The sequence below is a fragment of the Rhinatrema bivittatum genome, chromosome 2 (assembly GCF_901001135.1).
Source record: "Rhinatrema bivittatum chromosome 2, aRhiBiv1.1, whole genome shotgun sequence".
In the NCBI taxonomy this organism is placed as follows: domain Eukaryota; kingdom Metazoa; phylum Chordata; class Amphibia; order Gymnophiona; family Rhinatrematidae; genus Rhinatrema; species Rhinatrema bivittatum.
In genome coordinates, this window is record NC_042616.1 from 556,090,140 (window position 1) to 556,106,491 (window position 16,352).

At 46.5% G+C, this 16,352-nt stretch overlaps 1 protein-coding gene across 4 annotated transcripts in view; it reads left to right on the top strand.

The window, feature by feature from the left end:
* The window catches only part of TMX3 (thioredoxin related transmembrane protein 3), a 306,294-nt gene that overhangs the window by 38,647 nt on the left and 251,295 nt on the right, over nucleotides 1-16,352 (top strand). For all 4 annotated transcript variants that reach the window (XM_029590913.1, XM_029590914.1, XM_029590912.1 and 1 more), the window contains exon 4: nucleotides 7,373-7,496. In XM_029590913.1, the coding sequence (XP_029446773.1) occupies nucleotides 7,373-7,496 (124 nt within the window). The remainder of the gene's footprint in view (nucleotides 1-7,372; nucleotides 7,497-16,352) is intronic.

Consider the following 16,352-nt stretch of genomic DNA (forward strand, 5'->3'; position numbering starts at 1 on the left):
GGCACAGGCCCAGAGGGGAACAGACAGGCCTGTGTCTCTTGACACTTCTCTATCCTGAAGTGAATGCAGTGTGAATTATACTGCTGGAGGTAAGCAGATTATATTTTCTGAGTGCTGTTTCTATTATAAAGAAAGCTGGAATTTTAAGGAAGAAAGCTGGAGTCAGTGTGCCTTATGTCTCCAGCCAGAACGTTCACTCAGCAATCCCACATATGGTTTTTAGAAGTGGGATTTCTGTACTACGTGACTTCACAGGCAGAAACCCAAGCCTCCAAGAGAAGAAACTAGAAAAGAGAATAAAAGCTTGTGTAATTCCTGCCCAAAAACGCAGTTTGCGTGCAGAAGCAGTGCTGCTAAGCATGTGCACCGAGAAGAGTAAAGGAGTGTGTCTCAGGTAGAGCACAGAAGCAAAACCGCTGGAAAAAATTTTTGAATACAGAGTATTATCTCCTGGATCCTGAAGGGAAAAAGCAGGTTTAAAAGTATTTTTGCATGTAAGGGCATCGCTGCCTGCTTAGAAAAGATTTGTAGAGTGAGTTAGTGCTAAACAAGCAGGGTCTCTTTTTTTTTTTTTTCCCTTCTTCCTGCATACAAAAGAAAGGAAGAGTTTGAACAGGGTGTAGCCCTCTAAATACAAGCCAGCCTACTTTGCACTAGAGCACAAGTAAGCCAAAATGGAAGCAGTGCTTCAAACCCTCTTGGAAGGACAGAGGCAACTGCAAGAGTGGGCCACAAGGAGCTAAATTTCTGGGACAACGTTTGAAGCAAGGTGTGCATTCCTAACTGCCAGCCTGCCAGAAGTAAGGCCAGGGAAGGGCTCAATGCACCTGGAAGCAAAGGAATCACTTGACTGATGCTCTACCCCCCCCCCCCCCCCCCAAAAAAAAAAAAAAAAAGGGACAAACGTTCAGAGGTGCAAGAGGAAGATAATAGCAAAGATGCTGGGGTGCTAGAGATGCCTGTGGGACAGTGTTTCAGCAAGGTCTGGTGAAGAGCCAGATGAGACAATAAATGCACCATGGGAACAGATGGTGAAAATAAACCAGAGCTACAAGAACAGGGTTTGACTGACTACAAGAAAAGAGTGTGAAAGCCAGATGAAGGAACCTGCACAGACTGTGGCTCAGGTTCAAGGAAACTTGTAGTATGGGCTTCATTGGAAAAGGGGGAGGGTTAAACCAGTTGTGAAGAGGCAGAAACAGAAGAGAGGAATCGGAAGATGCCATGAGAGAAACTGGGTACTGAAGCAGCATAGAGAAGCCTGACAAAGACAATGCAGGGGAGCCAGAGGATGCTGTGGTAAAAATTGAAAAGAGGTGGATCCGATAACAGTGAAAAGTGAAGAAATACAAGCCATAAAGGAAGTGGTAGAGAAACCACAATTGGAGAGCTCTGAGGGAGAACAGTTTCCAGAGGAAGCAGCAGCAGCACCCAAATGGAGACTAGAGTCATTGCAGAAAGGAGGTGCCTCAAGGAAGAGGATTGGATGTGAAACAAAAAGATAAGAAAATATCAGTTATTTGCTGTCATTTCAAAACTACAGTACATCCTTACCAGCTACCAAACATATTGAACTATTAGGCTGGACAATTGCCACTTCATCCTCTCAGTGAAGTGTCGTTTATTAATGGACAAGCCGTTAAGCGCTACATTAAATTTTTTTTTCAGTCCATTTTCAAACACAGCACCCTTCTACACTTTTTTCTCCCACTCCCCCTCATTCACTCACCCCCTTCCCTCCACTCAGTCTTACTCACCCTCTGTCTCCCACTGCCTCAGGTTGGATGGGGAGGGTTGATGCACAGCTGTTTTCACGTCTCTCTAGAGATATTCAATTGGATTCAAGTCCTGGCTCTTGCTGCGCTACTCAAGGACATTTACAGAATTGTGCCAAAGGCACTCCTGCATTGTCTTGGCTGTGTGCTTAGGGTCGTTGACCTATTGGAAGATGAATCCTCTCTCCAGTCTGAGGTCCAGATTGCTCTGGAGCAGGTTTTCATCAAGGATCTCTCTCTACTTTGCTTTGTTCATCTTTCTATCGATCCTGGCTAGTCTCCAAGTTTCTGCAGCTGAAAAAAAATCCCCACAGCATGATGTTGCCACCACCTTGCTTCACCATAGGAAAAGTTTTTGCTAGATGACCAGTGCCAGATTTCTTCAAGACCTTCAATGCTGCAGCAATTTTTTTTGTACCCTTCCCCCATATCTGTGCCTTGACACAATCTTGTCCCAAAGGTCTATAGAAAATTCCTTGGACTTCATGGCTTTGATTTTGCTCGGACATGCATTGTCTACTGTGGGACATTGTATAAACAGGTGTGTGCCTTTCTAAATCCTGTCCAGTCAATTAAATTTACCACAGGTGGATTCCAATCAAGTTGGAGAAACATCTCAAGGATGTTCAGTGGAAACAGGATGCACCTCTCAACTCTGAGTGTCATAGCAATGGGTCTGAATACTTACATAAATTAGGCAGGGCCTTCTCTTTGTTCTCTATCCTTTTTCCCCATGTCTTCAATCTCCATATATATTTTACCCACCATCTGTACTACACTTATGCATCTGATGAAGTGGACTCTGTCCTTGGAAGCTCATGCCATAATAAATTGGTTAGTCTTTAAGGTACTACCTGCTTCTTGTCATTTTTGCTACACCAGACAAATGCAGCTTGCATTCTGAAGATTTTTATTACATAGATAAAGTGCATTTACATGTGTAAAACCTAGTTTTAAGCATGTAAATGTTCTTGAAAATCAGGCCCATAATTTCACAAATTAAAATATCATTGTGCATTCAAAACAGTAGTAGGATATTGGCTAATCTGATATACTTTGTAGCTGAAGTCTATATGAATGAAGTCACAAAAGCTAATGCACAAGAATGTGGGGTTTTTTTTTGTTTAACTTCTCAATGAAGCTACAATCAAGGAACATTTTGAAGGAGAACCTCAGGGTTTTGCTTTGCACATAATTGCCCTCTTGATATAAGAGGGATTCGGACCATGCAGGGCCTTAAAAATGAAGCACAATTTTAAATTGTATCGCAAATAGTTTCCACCAGTGCAGTCCTGTAAAATAGGGGAGATGTGATCTCTTTCAGGCCGATGCAGTATCAAGCGGCACGCTGACCTGAGCGCCTAACATGCAGTTGGACGCGCTAGACTTATGCCCGATGCACTACAGGATTAGTGTGTTCAATCGAACTTGTAGCTAAAAGCGCTCATCATATGCAAACTCCATGTAGATGAGGCTATAAGCTACTACCCTGCAATGCCAAAAATAGCTGCGAGGCCAAGGCACCCATTTTAATGTGGTAAACTTGAATGCCTGCCCGAAAGCAGGCTTTTAAAACATTCCACTCTCAAGGGCTCATGAAAAAATACAAAACAAATCCTGCTTTCTGTGATTCCTCCTATTAATATTGTTGCGATGCTAAATAGGACCACAAAGCAGACTCATATGCCGTGCTCATGGTCTTAACAAAAAATAAACCTTTCTGTGTTTCCTCCTATTAGTATCAGTGTGATACAGTAGGAGGAACCACAGAAGCAGCATCTTCAAGTTCAGACCCAATTTAAAGGAGTGAAAAAAATTAAGTGTTGGGCACTTAATACTTTATTCACTCCTTATTTTACTGCCGATTGGTCCATTCACTGACGTATGACAGTGAAAGGACCAGTCCTTGGGGAGGGAGGGGGGGAGCTTCATGCCAGTTGCATGAAGTTTATTGCCTGCCCATGAGCAGGTGTTTAACTTTCTCACGGTAGTAGGAGATGTGCTAGGCGGTCTCTTGCTTAGCATGCCTCCTTGCATCGCAGGGTAATAGCTAATAGCCTCATTTAAATGGAATTTACATGTGATGAGCACTATAAGCTATGCGCTTGTTTGGACATGCTAATCCCATTATTGCATCGGGAATTATTCTAGTGCATCCAAACACATCAAGCTGTGCACTGTATTGCATTGGCCTCTGTGTGTGATTGACTGACTGTGAGATATTTTAATTTATATTTTCTGTATAAGGATCTGTAGCAGTCTGACTTGTTCTGTTTCCCAAATAGGAAGCATGTTGCATGCGCGACGAATGTTTATCAAGCTTTTGTGTTTGTGTGTCTGGTAATGAAATAGATTCTGTCTTCAATTAAACCGCACTTATTAACCCATCTTTGAGACTTGAAATGTTTTTTCCCCATTCTCCCGAAACATTTTTCTTGTCTATCTTGACTAGATCATAAGCTCTTTGGAGAAGGAATCTATTTATATCTGTACAGTACTGTGTACACCTTGTAGCATTACTCATTAGACCAATGGTAACAAGTGGTTGGGAGGCTCTGGGAGGTGTGAAGCAGGGCCAGCAGATGGCTGTCTCCTTATCAGCCCGGGTGGGAGTTGGTTGATTTCTCTTAGATTTGGGCCTGATGGGAGGCTACTCTCTCACTCATTTTCTTTCTGGCCCAGTAGGAGGTGCTTTCCACCTTCTCCCAGATTAGAGTGAGACATTGCCAGCTCCTGTTGTTCTGGGCCTGATAGGATGCAAGCTTTATCTTCCCCGCTGAGTCTGGGAGTGATGCTGCTGATCTCTTCACCCTGTCGAGGGTGGGGGAAAGGAGGTTGGGGATGCTGGGAAGATGAAGGTGGAACGGAAAGGGAGTGTGAGGGCTGCTGAGCAGGAAGGGGTGGGAAACGGTGTCGGGGTAGCTGGGCAGGTAGGGAGATGGGATGCAGGGGAGAGAGGGAACACAGCGAAGAGGATGTGGGGGATCAGGAATGCTGGGCAGGGATATGAGTGTGAGTGGATGATTGAAAGGGAGTAATTGGGGGGGGGGGAAATGAAGGATGATGGAGACACTGAAGGAGAGTGACGTGGGTGCATGAGCCATAATATGTCAGTTTGGGGAATGTGCATTTCTTCTATGTTTCTACTTTGCTTAGTGTAGGAGGAAATGTATTTCTGTTTCTAGCTCTCCAATTTGGCACTGCATGCAGAGTAGCTTTTTGAGGTTTCCATTCCAGTTCTGTCTCCACATTTTGTAATTTGGGGTCTTTTATTCTGTATTTGGTGAAGTTGGCTCTGTATGTGAGATATTTTACTGGTAGCTAGGGATTTGTAACAATCTTCTTTGTTGCGTTTTCTCATTCTCAATAGTACATGCATTGGTGCTGCTTTTGAGTTCTTGGAATTAGTGTTGCAGTGGTATGGAAAATTTGCTACACCTGAGCTTATATTTTTTTTTCCCCTCCAGGTTTTGTATTTTACAAAGCACCTGGTAGTAAGGGAGTTTGTGTTTGTTACTGAGAGCACCAGAATCAGAATTGCTTTTTTATATAGCGAGTTGTATTTGAGGGGGTGGGGGATGATGCAGGTTCCTGTGGATGCAGAGTATGTTTACATTTAGCCCCATGATGGTCAAGTGTTCAATGTGACACACCTGTAAGCATTATCTGCCTGGTGTGTCCCAATAGAAAAAAGGTTGAGAACCACTGCATTAGTCAGTTAATCATAATTAAAAACCCATATTTATTTTATTTGATATAATTCCAAATCCTGTACTCACCCAATAGTAGAACTTGTGTTCAGGGGCTTGGTATGACTTTTACAGTGGCTTTTCCTAGGTAGGGACTGATGCTGTTTGAGTTCAGAGTTTGTATTGTTTTGGTATGGCAGGTTTGCTATATGGGTTCTGAGTGACTTTTTTTTTTTTTTTTTTTGCAGGGGCTTGTGTAAGTTCATTAAATGCTTGGTAATGGAAGTAGTTTGTCAGTTACTCAGGTGACAACAGAATTGGAATTTTTTTGTATGGTGGTTAATCGGGGGAAACATCTAAATTCCGCCCAGCCAGCCATTTCAGAGAGTATCTTCAGTCAATGCAGCATGGATTTCTTTTAATTTATAAACCTATGTATTAGGTTTTTTTGTCTACTCCCCTAAATCATGGATGACACTGACTTGATTTCTGAAACATGTTTGTACTGAGGTTCATATTCAGCTGGGCTAAGTTATCTGGACAAATTTGAGTAACTTTACCTGGATATTCAGCCTGAGTCCATGCTAGCTGAATATCTGGTCTAAAGTTACCAGGTCATCTAGGAACTTTCTAGGACAGTTATTTAGCCAGACAGTGTGACCTAGGTAACTGTATCTGGTCAAAGTCAAACCATACCCTGGGGATGCCCCCAGCACCATCTCTTTGTCTGGGTAAAATTTAGCTGGGCAACAATTTGCTCTGCAAAATTTAGCCGGTTAGTGAAAGAACATTTAAAACAGGGTTTTTCTGGCTAACTCCTAAAGTTGGCTAACACTTTGAAGATGGACCTAATTGTGTGTGTGTGTAATTTAAAAAGTATAACGTCCAGTTGTGTGTGTTTACAGGATGTTCTGGGAGAGGCGGTAGGGATCATCATGACTGAGCTTAATTATCACATTTTTGGGGTGGGGGGAGGACACAACGCTAAGCTTTGCCTTAGATGCCTAATACCCTTGCATCTGCCCAGGACGAGTACAGACACACACTAAAAACAATGTAACAGAAGACACAAAAAAGGTGGTGATAAAGGGTCTTGGTACAGAGAAGACAACACTCTCCAATATGACTGAAGGCACAAAACACCTGGCTACCATTTTCAACAAACTTTTAGAGCAAATGCTGTATTCTTTAGTCTTGCTAACTGACCTCGAGGGCTCGTGCAGAGCTGTCTTTTTATCTAACTCTTGCCAAAACTGGGAGCCAGGAGAGAGGATGAGTTTTATGCATATGTGCTCAAAGCTGCACAAAGGTTATCCTGATGTATAGACAGGGCTTCATGAATGCTAGAAGTCTGCCTTAGAACTGCATTTTTGTAAATGTACATTTTTATACCTTGGCGGGTCTTCTGCATGAAAATAAATTATGTGAGGCTTATATGGCTTTAGTGAATTGGATCCTTAGCATAAACCTGTTATGAGCTGGAATTGATAAAATAAGCAATAAAGAAAGCAAAAAGTACTGAAGAAAAAACCGATTTTCTAATCAAGCATAGATTTTAATGATCCTATTTTGATGTCATAAGGATACCTTTAATTTAAAGATAAATGTTCTGTTGGTATGATGAAGATAATTGCATGATAGGTTCAGAGCACTAGCATTAAAATATGTTGGTAATACGTGTGCTATTCTTTTGGGCTCGATCTGTGTCTTGGTTGTTTTTCTTTCCTACCAGGCCTTTAGTTTCTGTTTTATCAGAGTGCTTACAATATCCATCTTATTCAAGAGTCCTCGACAGTTATCACTGGGAATCTTTTAGAAGTCTTGGAAATATTTTTGCTTTTGTGAGCATTGCATTTGTGTTGAACTGTTTCTGTATACTTGAATTAACATTATGCTTTCTGTTTTCAGTTTTATGCACCCTGGTGTGGTCATTGCAAGAAACTGGAACCAGTGTGGAATGAGGTTGGAATGGAGATGAAAAACAGTGGATCCCTTATAAAAGTTGGAAAGATGGATGCCACTGTTCATTCCAGTAAGTTTAGTTTACAAGCTTTGAAGAAAGATACTTGGAGTATGAGATTCTTTGATTAACTTCAGTATGATTTTGCTGTTGGTATGTATTTGGTATGTATAGAAAGCACTGGGAATTACTGTAGTATGTGCAAGTGGCTATGCAGTATCTGTTTTGTTTTGTTTTTTTGTTCTTTTTTTTTCCATCTTTCTTTTATGGTCTCTTGATTTTTCCTTTGCTCATGCTGCTTTTGTGACTGCTACTAATTAAGGCATTGTGCTGGTTTTTAAATAGTTTTGCATTTCGAAGATGGGGATATTCACATTTTATTCATTTTAGGTTGTTATATGCTTTAGATATACATCAACTTTGTTTTGCTTTAGACAGCAAATAAGAATTTGTTCCTTCAGTGTATTTTTCATGCCAAAAGGCTTACACAGTTAAGTAATATTAAGTAATACACTAACACTTTGAAAGTCTTCAAATATAATTGAACACTTAGTTTTTGTGGGTTAATTATTGCAGGTATGTACAAGCTAGTCCATTAAAGTATGCTTCTCTTGTAAATATGTGTCCATAACTACCTATAGTATGTGTATACTAACTGATATGCATGTACTCAGTTGATACGTATTGGTGTTTTTGCTTTTGCATGTCATTTTGCATTACTGTTCAGCTCATAGCAGAAGTTATCATCATATTAGTAAATTATATATTCTCTTCAGAGGTTTCAGCTCTGTCTGTACCGTGCTCTCTCCTAACAATTTGTGCAAGAGGTTGATTTTAGCTTCTTTTTGCCCCAGATTTTTTTTTTTGTCTGAGCTAGAGCACGGAGGGTTACTCAGGTCACTCCTATTCAGAAATGCTCTTCTTTAAATATTTATTTTTCTCATTGCCTTGCTGCCTCAGCAGCATCCCCAGTATTAAAAAAAAAAAAAAGTGAAAGGAAAGAACTTACTGAACTTCTCTTCTTTGGGATTCCAATGTTCTCACATATCTGATGAAACCATCGTTTGAACCATTGGACACAGCATCACTCAGGCACCTCGCATGGAAAATTTTTTTTTCTTGTCGCAGTCACCTCTGCTCAGTTAGGGGTAGATTTTCAAAGCAGCGTGTGGCCGTCCATGTGCGCGCAGTTTCCGGTACGCGCATATGGACGCGCAGATTTTATAGCATGTACTTGCCAGTGCACATGTTATAAAATCGGATGGCCACATGCTGGATTTTAAAATCCACGCACGCATGTGTGGGTGGCGCATGCTGGGGGGGGGGGGGGGGCAAAATTTCATTAAAATACGCGTGGTGATATAATTGAGCCTTCCCCAATTCCCTCCCAATCCACTCCAATCAAATAGCGGAGTGGGAGGTAACTTCCCTACCTAACTTGCAGACTGGGTAAACAAGCATCGGGGTAACTTGCTTGATGCAGTGGTTCCTACCCTTAACCATTAAACCTTATTATTTACCTTTGATGCAACTCCAACATTACTCTCTGCATCAACAGCAGGGGGTGGCAGGAAATTCAAATCAAACAGTTACCAACAAGGGCCCTGAACTTGGTGGTCTGTGAAACAGATAAGTATGGGAAAATGTGTGGGAGCTTGCTGGGCAGACTGGATGGGCCGTTTGATCTTTTTCTGCTGTCATTTCTATGTTTCTGTTACATTCCTCCCTCTTCCCCTCTCCTCTCCAGCCCTTAAACCTAATCTACTTTTCCCAGAATTTTTTATTTTATTACTTACTGCTCCTCTGGAGCAGAAGAGAATTATGCATTCCGGTCGGCTGCTGTCCTGCTCTGCACTGCCCTGGCCACGCACGTAGGCCTTTGAAAATTTGACCTTTAGTGAACTACATTCTCTAGTTCATCACTCAACTTATTTCCATATTTTTCATGATAAAGTGGTTTCTTTAAATACATTCCAAATTCTTTTCTGAAAAGGTGTCTGCTTTTCACATCAATCAGTCAGTCCTACCTACCTAGTACTCTCTCTGCCATACGTGCATGACCATGAAAAGTCCCTACATACCTTGGATTATAAAAGATTGCTTCTCTACTTTAAATGAATTTGGTTTCATCGCAAGTGCCTCAACTTTGTCTCCTACAATCCGAATAGGCTTGATATAGCAGTTTTGAAACATATTAAATTGGGTCACAAAATACATCCAACACTGCTACTCTGCAGCAGGTCTTGACCTAGCCACTCCAGTCAAGACCCACCAAGCTTCAGCTGTGGCCTCCTCCACTGTCCTATTGCGAGGGGTATCACTGGAAGATGTATGCGAGGCTACCACATGGTCACTGGTTAAAAGACAGAAAACAGAGAATAGGATTAAATGGTCAATTTTCTAAGTGGAAAAGGGTGCCTCAGGGATCTGTACTTGGACGGTGCTTTTCAATATATATATAAATGATCTGGAAAGGAATAAAATGAGTGAGGTTATCAAATTTGCGGACGATACAAAAATATTCAGAGTAGTTCTACAAGCAGACTGTGATACATTACAGGAGGACCTTGCAAGACTGGAAGATTGGGCATCCAAATGGCAGATGAAATTTTATGTGGACAAGTGCAAGATGTTGCATATAGGGAAAATATCCCTTTCCTAGCGTGTAGCAGATGGACTCAGAACCAATGGGTATAGTGTACTCGTGCTAGCAGTTGGAGACGGATCAGATTTCAATCTGACGTCAGCCCCTAGTACATATACCCCTGCAGGAAGTGCAGATCCTAAGTATTTTCCGTCTCCAAAGCAGTTAGGAGCTATCTCACGCTCGCTGAGCGTTCTACCAAATTTTAAAGAAAATTCCTACCTGAAGACGAGCCCCGCACTCCTGCGGTGATACCCTCGGGACGCTCCCCCAGTTGAGTTTCCCGAGGTGATTTCCGTGGTCCCTCGGAGGTAAGAGCCTCGGTCCGGTGGCCGAATCGCGGCAGGGACCTAGCCCCCGAGTGAGAAGGGCTCGGGCACGGCATAGAGGCAGCCTCAGTCCGGAGCCGTTCGCGGTGAGGACTTAGCCCCCGAGCGAGACGAGTTCGGGCACGGCTTAGAGGCAGTGGGTGCACCCTCAAAAGCGGCGGTGAAGGTAGTTGCCCTCTCCCCCCGCAGCCGGAGACTGCCCGGGACGAGATCGGGAAGCGCCGAAGATGAGGTAAGGTAGAAATCTTTACTTGTGCCGGTCTCCGAGGATTGAGGACGAGCGCAGGCCATCGGCCGAAGCCAGCGCCACCGGGTTGATCCGCCCTAGCAAGGCCAGACCCCGGCATTTCTAAGGGCTTCCCACGTGGAGACCCTCCGAGGTGGTCGCCGTCGCCATCTTGGCTTAATCTCGCCGTTCTCATCGCCGCCGGCCGAGCGCACAAAATTACCTGTGCGCACAAACCTACTTCTGCGCCTAAGTTACACGCACAAGAACACTCAGACGCATAAGCGGCATGCGCAAGTCCCGGTCGCATGGACTACACGCACTCGACTACCGGCACGCACATCCGGGGTTAAGCGCACAGATTCGCGCACTAATACACGCTCAAGTCCACGCATGCGACCAGGCGCTCCGGAGCGAAACATGTACGCGCAGGCAACCTCGACGCCGCCAAGATCGGAAGTAAAATCCCTAGGCCTCTGCTCAGCATGCCACCTCAGGGCCGCCCAGAGCCAGGAAGCCGATGCTCTATGCACCCAATGCGAGGAGGCCCTGGGAGATCCACCACAAGCTCAGACTCGCCCAGGGCCGGGGACTAGCTCTTCAGGGGGCTCCCTGGAGCTAGCAACCCCCAGTGGGACCCCCTCCCAGCCAGAGGCTCCCAGGGAAACAGCGCCACTCAATGTGGACCCCTCGTCTATTTCTTGGGTGGAACTTTTCAAGGGGATTCACGCCTTTGTCCGGATGCAAACGGATTCCCGGGCGGACCAACCACATACATCGCAGGAGGACCCCTATGCCCCAGGCCCCTCAAGACCCAGGCATAGGCCCTTACCGCCAAGTAGTCCTACCTTCGAGGGCATGGACTTCTCAGAAGACGAAGCCAAACCTCTAGAAGAAGGAGAACTCCCCCCGGGGACAGAACCCCACCGAACCATGAGGCGGTTCTTCACAAGGGAGGAGCTCCCGGACCTGGTCTCCCAATGCCTGGCAGAACTAGCGATTCTGGTTACAGAAACCCAGGGGGATACCGAGGAGAACCCATTTCTGGAAGGCCTTCGACAGACCTCCCGTCATTTCCCGCTCTTGCGAGCCACAAAACAGCTTATTGACCTGGAATGGAACACCCCAGAGTCTGCCTTTAAAGGGGGAAGGGCCTTGGCTAGTTTGTACCCCCTGGACCCAGCAACCAAAGACATGCTCGCTTGCCCAAGATTGGACGCCATGGTCTGCGCAGTCTCCAAGCGCACCACCATCCCGGTGGAGGGAGGAGCAGCCCTCAAGGACACACATGACCGGCTGGAAGCTATGTTTAAGCAGTCATTTGACGTGGCCGCTATGTCTCTTCAGATTGCGGCCTGCTGCACCGTGGTGACACGTGCCTGCTTATCCCAGGCCAGGAACGGCACACCGGGAGATATCCTTGACCCAGCGCTATCCTTTCTAACGGACGCAGCCTCAGACCTTGTACGCACAGCGGCCAGAGGAGTATCATCGGCGGTGGTGGCCAGGAGACAGCTCTGGCTCAGAAGCTGGTCGGCCGACCCATCTTCCAAAACACGCCTCACATTTATGCCATTCAAAGGATCACTTCTGTTCGGCAGCGATTTAGAAAAGATGGCGGGCAAATGGGGCGAATCCCCAGTACCGCGACTTCCGGAAGACAAGTCGAGGAGAGTCCAGCGACAACCTTCCAGGACCTCCAGGGGCAGAAGCTCGCAGCGCTTCAACCCATACAGGAGCAGCTACTAGGCGCCCCGCCCTCCGGGCAGGAACCAGTCCTTTCAGAGCAAGCACAACAAGAGGGGGAAACAGCTCGGGCTCGGCCGCACTCCGCAATGAGAATCAGCCGACCCATCCAAGGGAAGTCATAGGAGGCAGACTGGCCCTATTCTACCAAAGATGGGTCGAGATAACTTCGGACAAGTGGGTCCTAGCCATCATCCGGGAAGGGTACTACCTGGACTTCATACGCACCCCCCCGGACAAGTTTGTGGAGTCTCCCTGCCACGACCCCACCAAAAAGGCGGCAGTGGAAGTTACACTGGCCAGGCTACTGAACCTCGAGGCCATAACTCCGGTACCTCCTCAGGAGATAAGCTCTGGTCATTATTCCATATATTTTCTCGTTCCCAAGAAAGAGGGAACGTTCCGACCAATCCTGGACCTCAAATCCGTAAACCGATACCTGAAGGTCCCCCGCTTCCGCATGGAAACCCTGAGATCCGTAATAAAGGCAATACAGCCGGGAGAGTTCCTCACCTCTCTGGACCTGTCAGAGGCGTACCTGCACATCCCAATTCATCAGGAACACCAGCGTTACCTACGTTTCAAGATCCTGGGCCATCACTACAGTTCCGGGCCCTACCCTTCGGGCTAGCCACAGCACCACGGACATTCCCCAAGGTGATAGTGGTAGTGGCGGCAATACTGCGGAAGAAAGGAGACCTCGTACATCCTTACTTGGACGACTGGCTGATCAGGGCAAAGTCACCAGAGGAAAGCATCCAATCAACCAACAGAGTCAAGTCTCTATTGGAGAGCCTTGGATGGGTGGTCAACACAAACAAGAGTTCCCTGCAGCCCTCACAATCGTTGGAGTACCTGGGGGTCCACTTCGACACCAAGGAAGACAAAGTCAGCCGGACTCCCACAAGGAGATCAAAACTGTGGAACCGGTTGCAATCCTTGATGAGTGACCCTCGCCCCTCGGCATGGGATTACCTGCAGGCCCTAGGGCTGATGGCATCCACACTGGGCGAGGGCCCACATGAGGCCTTTACAACACTCACTGCTGTCCCACTGGAACCCACGGTCGCACTATTACACCGTACGCTTACCTCTCCCGGGTACAGACCGGACCAAACTACGCTGGTGGCTGCAGCCCTGCCACAAGAACAGAGGCTCAAGACTGTCATCCCCAACCTGGACTCTGCTAACGACAGACGCCAGTCTACGGGGATGGGGAGCACACTGCGAGGAACTAACCGCCCAAGGGCAGTGGAATGCAGAAGAGGCAGGATGCCCACAAAAGTGATGTCTGACAACGCCACAATGGTTGCCTACATCAACAGGCAAGGGGGAACCAGAAGCCAACAGGTGTCACTGGAGATAACCCCACTGATGGCATGGGCGGAAGCAAATCTACAGGAGATCGCCGCCGCCCACATCACCGGGAAGGACATCATCATGGCGGACTTCCTCAGCAGAGAAAGTCTAGACCCAGGAGAATGGAAGCTATCTCCCGCAGCCTTCCGGATGATAGTAAACTGGTGGGGAACACCGGAAATGGACCTCCTGGCGAACAGAACAAACGCCCAAGTACCCAGATACTTCAGCCGCAAGCGGGATCTACAATCCCAAGGGATCGATGCCCTGGTGCAAACCTGGCCACAGGGCACCCTACTATACGCCTTCCTGCCGTGGCCCCTTTTGGGCGCAATGATTCACAAGATACAGCTGCACAAGGGACTAGTTCTTCTGGTGGCCCCGGATTGGCCAAGAAGACCGTGGTACGCAGACATGAGAAGACTGCTGGCAGGGAACCCTCTACCCCTGCCCCCTCTCAGAGACCTGCTACAACAAGGTCCGATCGTCCACGAGGACCCGACTCAATTCTCTCTTACGGTCTGGCCATTGAGAGGGCTCGCCTGAAGAAGAGCGGATACTCGGGGGCGGTAATAGACACCCTCCTCCGAGCACGCAAGTTCTCCACATCGCTAACATACATAAGGATCTGGAGAATATTTGAGGCCTGGTGCGAAGATCACGACATCAAGGCACGCTCACTTAAAGTTCCCGTGATGCTGGAGTTCCTACAGAGCGGACTTCAGAAAGGACTGTCCCTCAATTCCATCAAGGTACAGGTGGCAGCACTGGCATGCTTCGGCACCAGGGACGACAGTGATAGCCTAGCTTCTCACCCGGATGTGTCACATTTCCTGAGAGGAGTCAAACACATTCACCCACCGCTGAAGTGGCCGGTACCTCTGTGGAACCTCAATCTCGTCCTGAACTTCCTATCTGGATCCACCTTCAGACCTCTTAGAGGCCTATCACTCCGTCAGCTGACCCTGAAGATTGTCTTCCTCCTGGCAGTTTGCTCAGTGCGACGCATCTCTGAACTACAAGCACTGTCTTGCCGTGAGCCCTTCCTTAGGTTCACCCCAGGATCCATCCAGCTGCGCACGGGTACCAGTCATTCCTTCCCAAAGTGGTCTCCCACTTCCATCTGAACCAGACCATCTCGCTCCCCTTGGCGGGAGCCCTGGAGAATTCGGAAGAAATCTGTAACCTGCGTCACCTCAACGTTGGCAGAATCCTCTCCAGATACCTGGAAATGTCAGAACCCGTACGGAAGACGGACCACCTTTTCGTCCTTCACAGCGGGAAAAGACTAGGGGAAGCAGCCTCACGGGCAACCATAGCCCGCTGGATCAAGGAAGTTATCAAGGCGGCCTACGTAGAAGCAGGGAAACCTCCACCTCTACAGGTCAAGGCCCATTCAACCAGAGCCCAGGCAGCGTCCTGGGCAGAAACAAGAATGATGTCGCCTGCCGAGATCTGCAGGGCGGCGACATGGTCCTCCATCCATACCTTCTCCAGGTTCTACCGTCTGGATGTTCAGGCTCGGGAGGACATGGCATTCGCAAGGGCAATACTAAGTGGGTCACAGGCAGCCTCCCACCCGGTTCGGAAGTAGCTTTTATACATCCCATTGGTTCTGAGTCCATCTGCTACACGCTAGGAAATGGAGAAATTACTTACCTGATAATTTCGTTTTCCTTAGTGTAGACAGATGGACTCAGCAGCCCGCCCTTGGCTGCTGTCACGCATGGTATTGCAAATGATTCAAAGGTAAGCCTCCCTTCGTTTACCTAGGTCTCCACCCGGCTGGGTGTCGACGCTTTCCAGTTGAGCTCCCTGGCGGTCTCCAGCTATACTCAATCGACCAGTTCAAATTATTCCAGTTAATCAAGTTATAACTTTATATAGTTAGAAGTTATACAAGTTAATCAAATTAACCAATCGGTCAGTCACACATATATCCATAATGCTTTGCAAGGAAGAATACTGAGGATCTGCACTTCCTGCAGGGGTATATGTACTAGGGGCTGACGTCAGATTGAAATCTGATCTGTCTCAAACTGCTAGCACGAGTACACTATACCCATTGGTTCTGAGTCCATCTGTCTACAGTAAGGAAAACAAAATTATCAGGTAAGTAATTTCTCCATTGTTGTAGTTACACGATGTTAGGTTCTATATTAGGAGCTATCACCCAGGAAAAAGATCTAGGCATTGTAGTGGATAATACTTTAAAATTGGCTCAGTGTGCTGCAGCAGTCAAAAAAAGCAAACAGAATGTTAGGAATTATTAGAAAGGGAATGGTTAATAAAATGGAAAATGTCATAATACCTCTATATCGCTCCATGGTGAGACCGCACCTTGAATACTGTGTACAATTCTAGTTGCCACATCTCAAAAAAGATATAGTTGCAATGGAGAAGGGACAGAGAAGGGAACCAAAATGATAAAGGGGATGGAACAGCTCCCCTGTGAGGAAAGGCTGAAGAGGTTAGGACTGTTCAGCTTGGAGAAGAGACGGCTGTGAAGGGGATATGATAGGTCTTTAAGATCATGAGAGGTCTTGAAGCAGTAGATGTGAATCTGTTGTTTACACTTTCGAATAATAGAAGGGACTAGGGGGCATTCCATGAAGTTAGCAAGT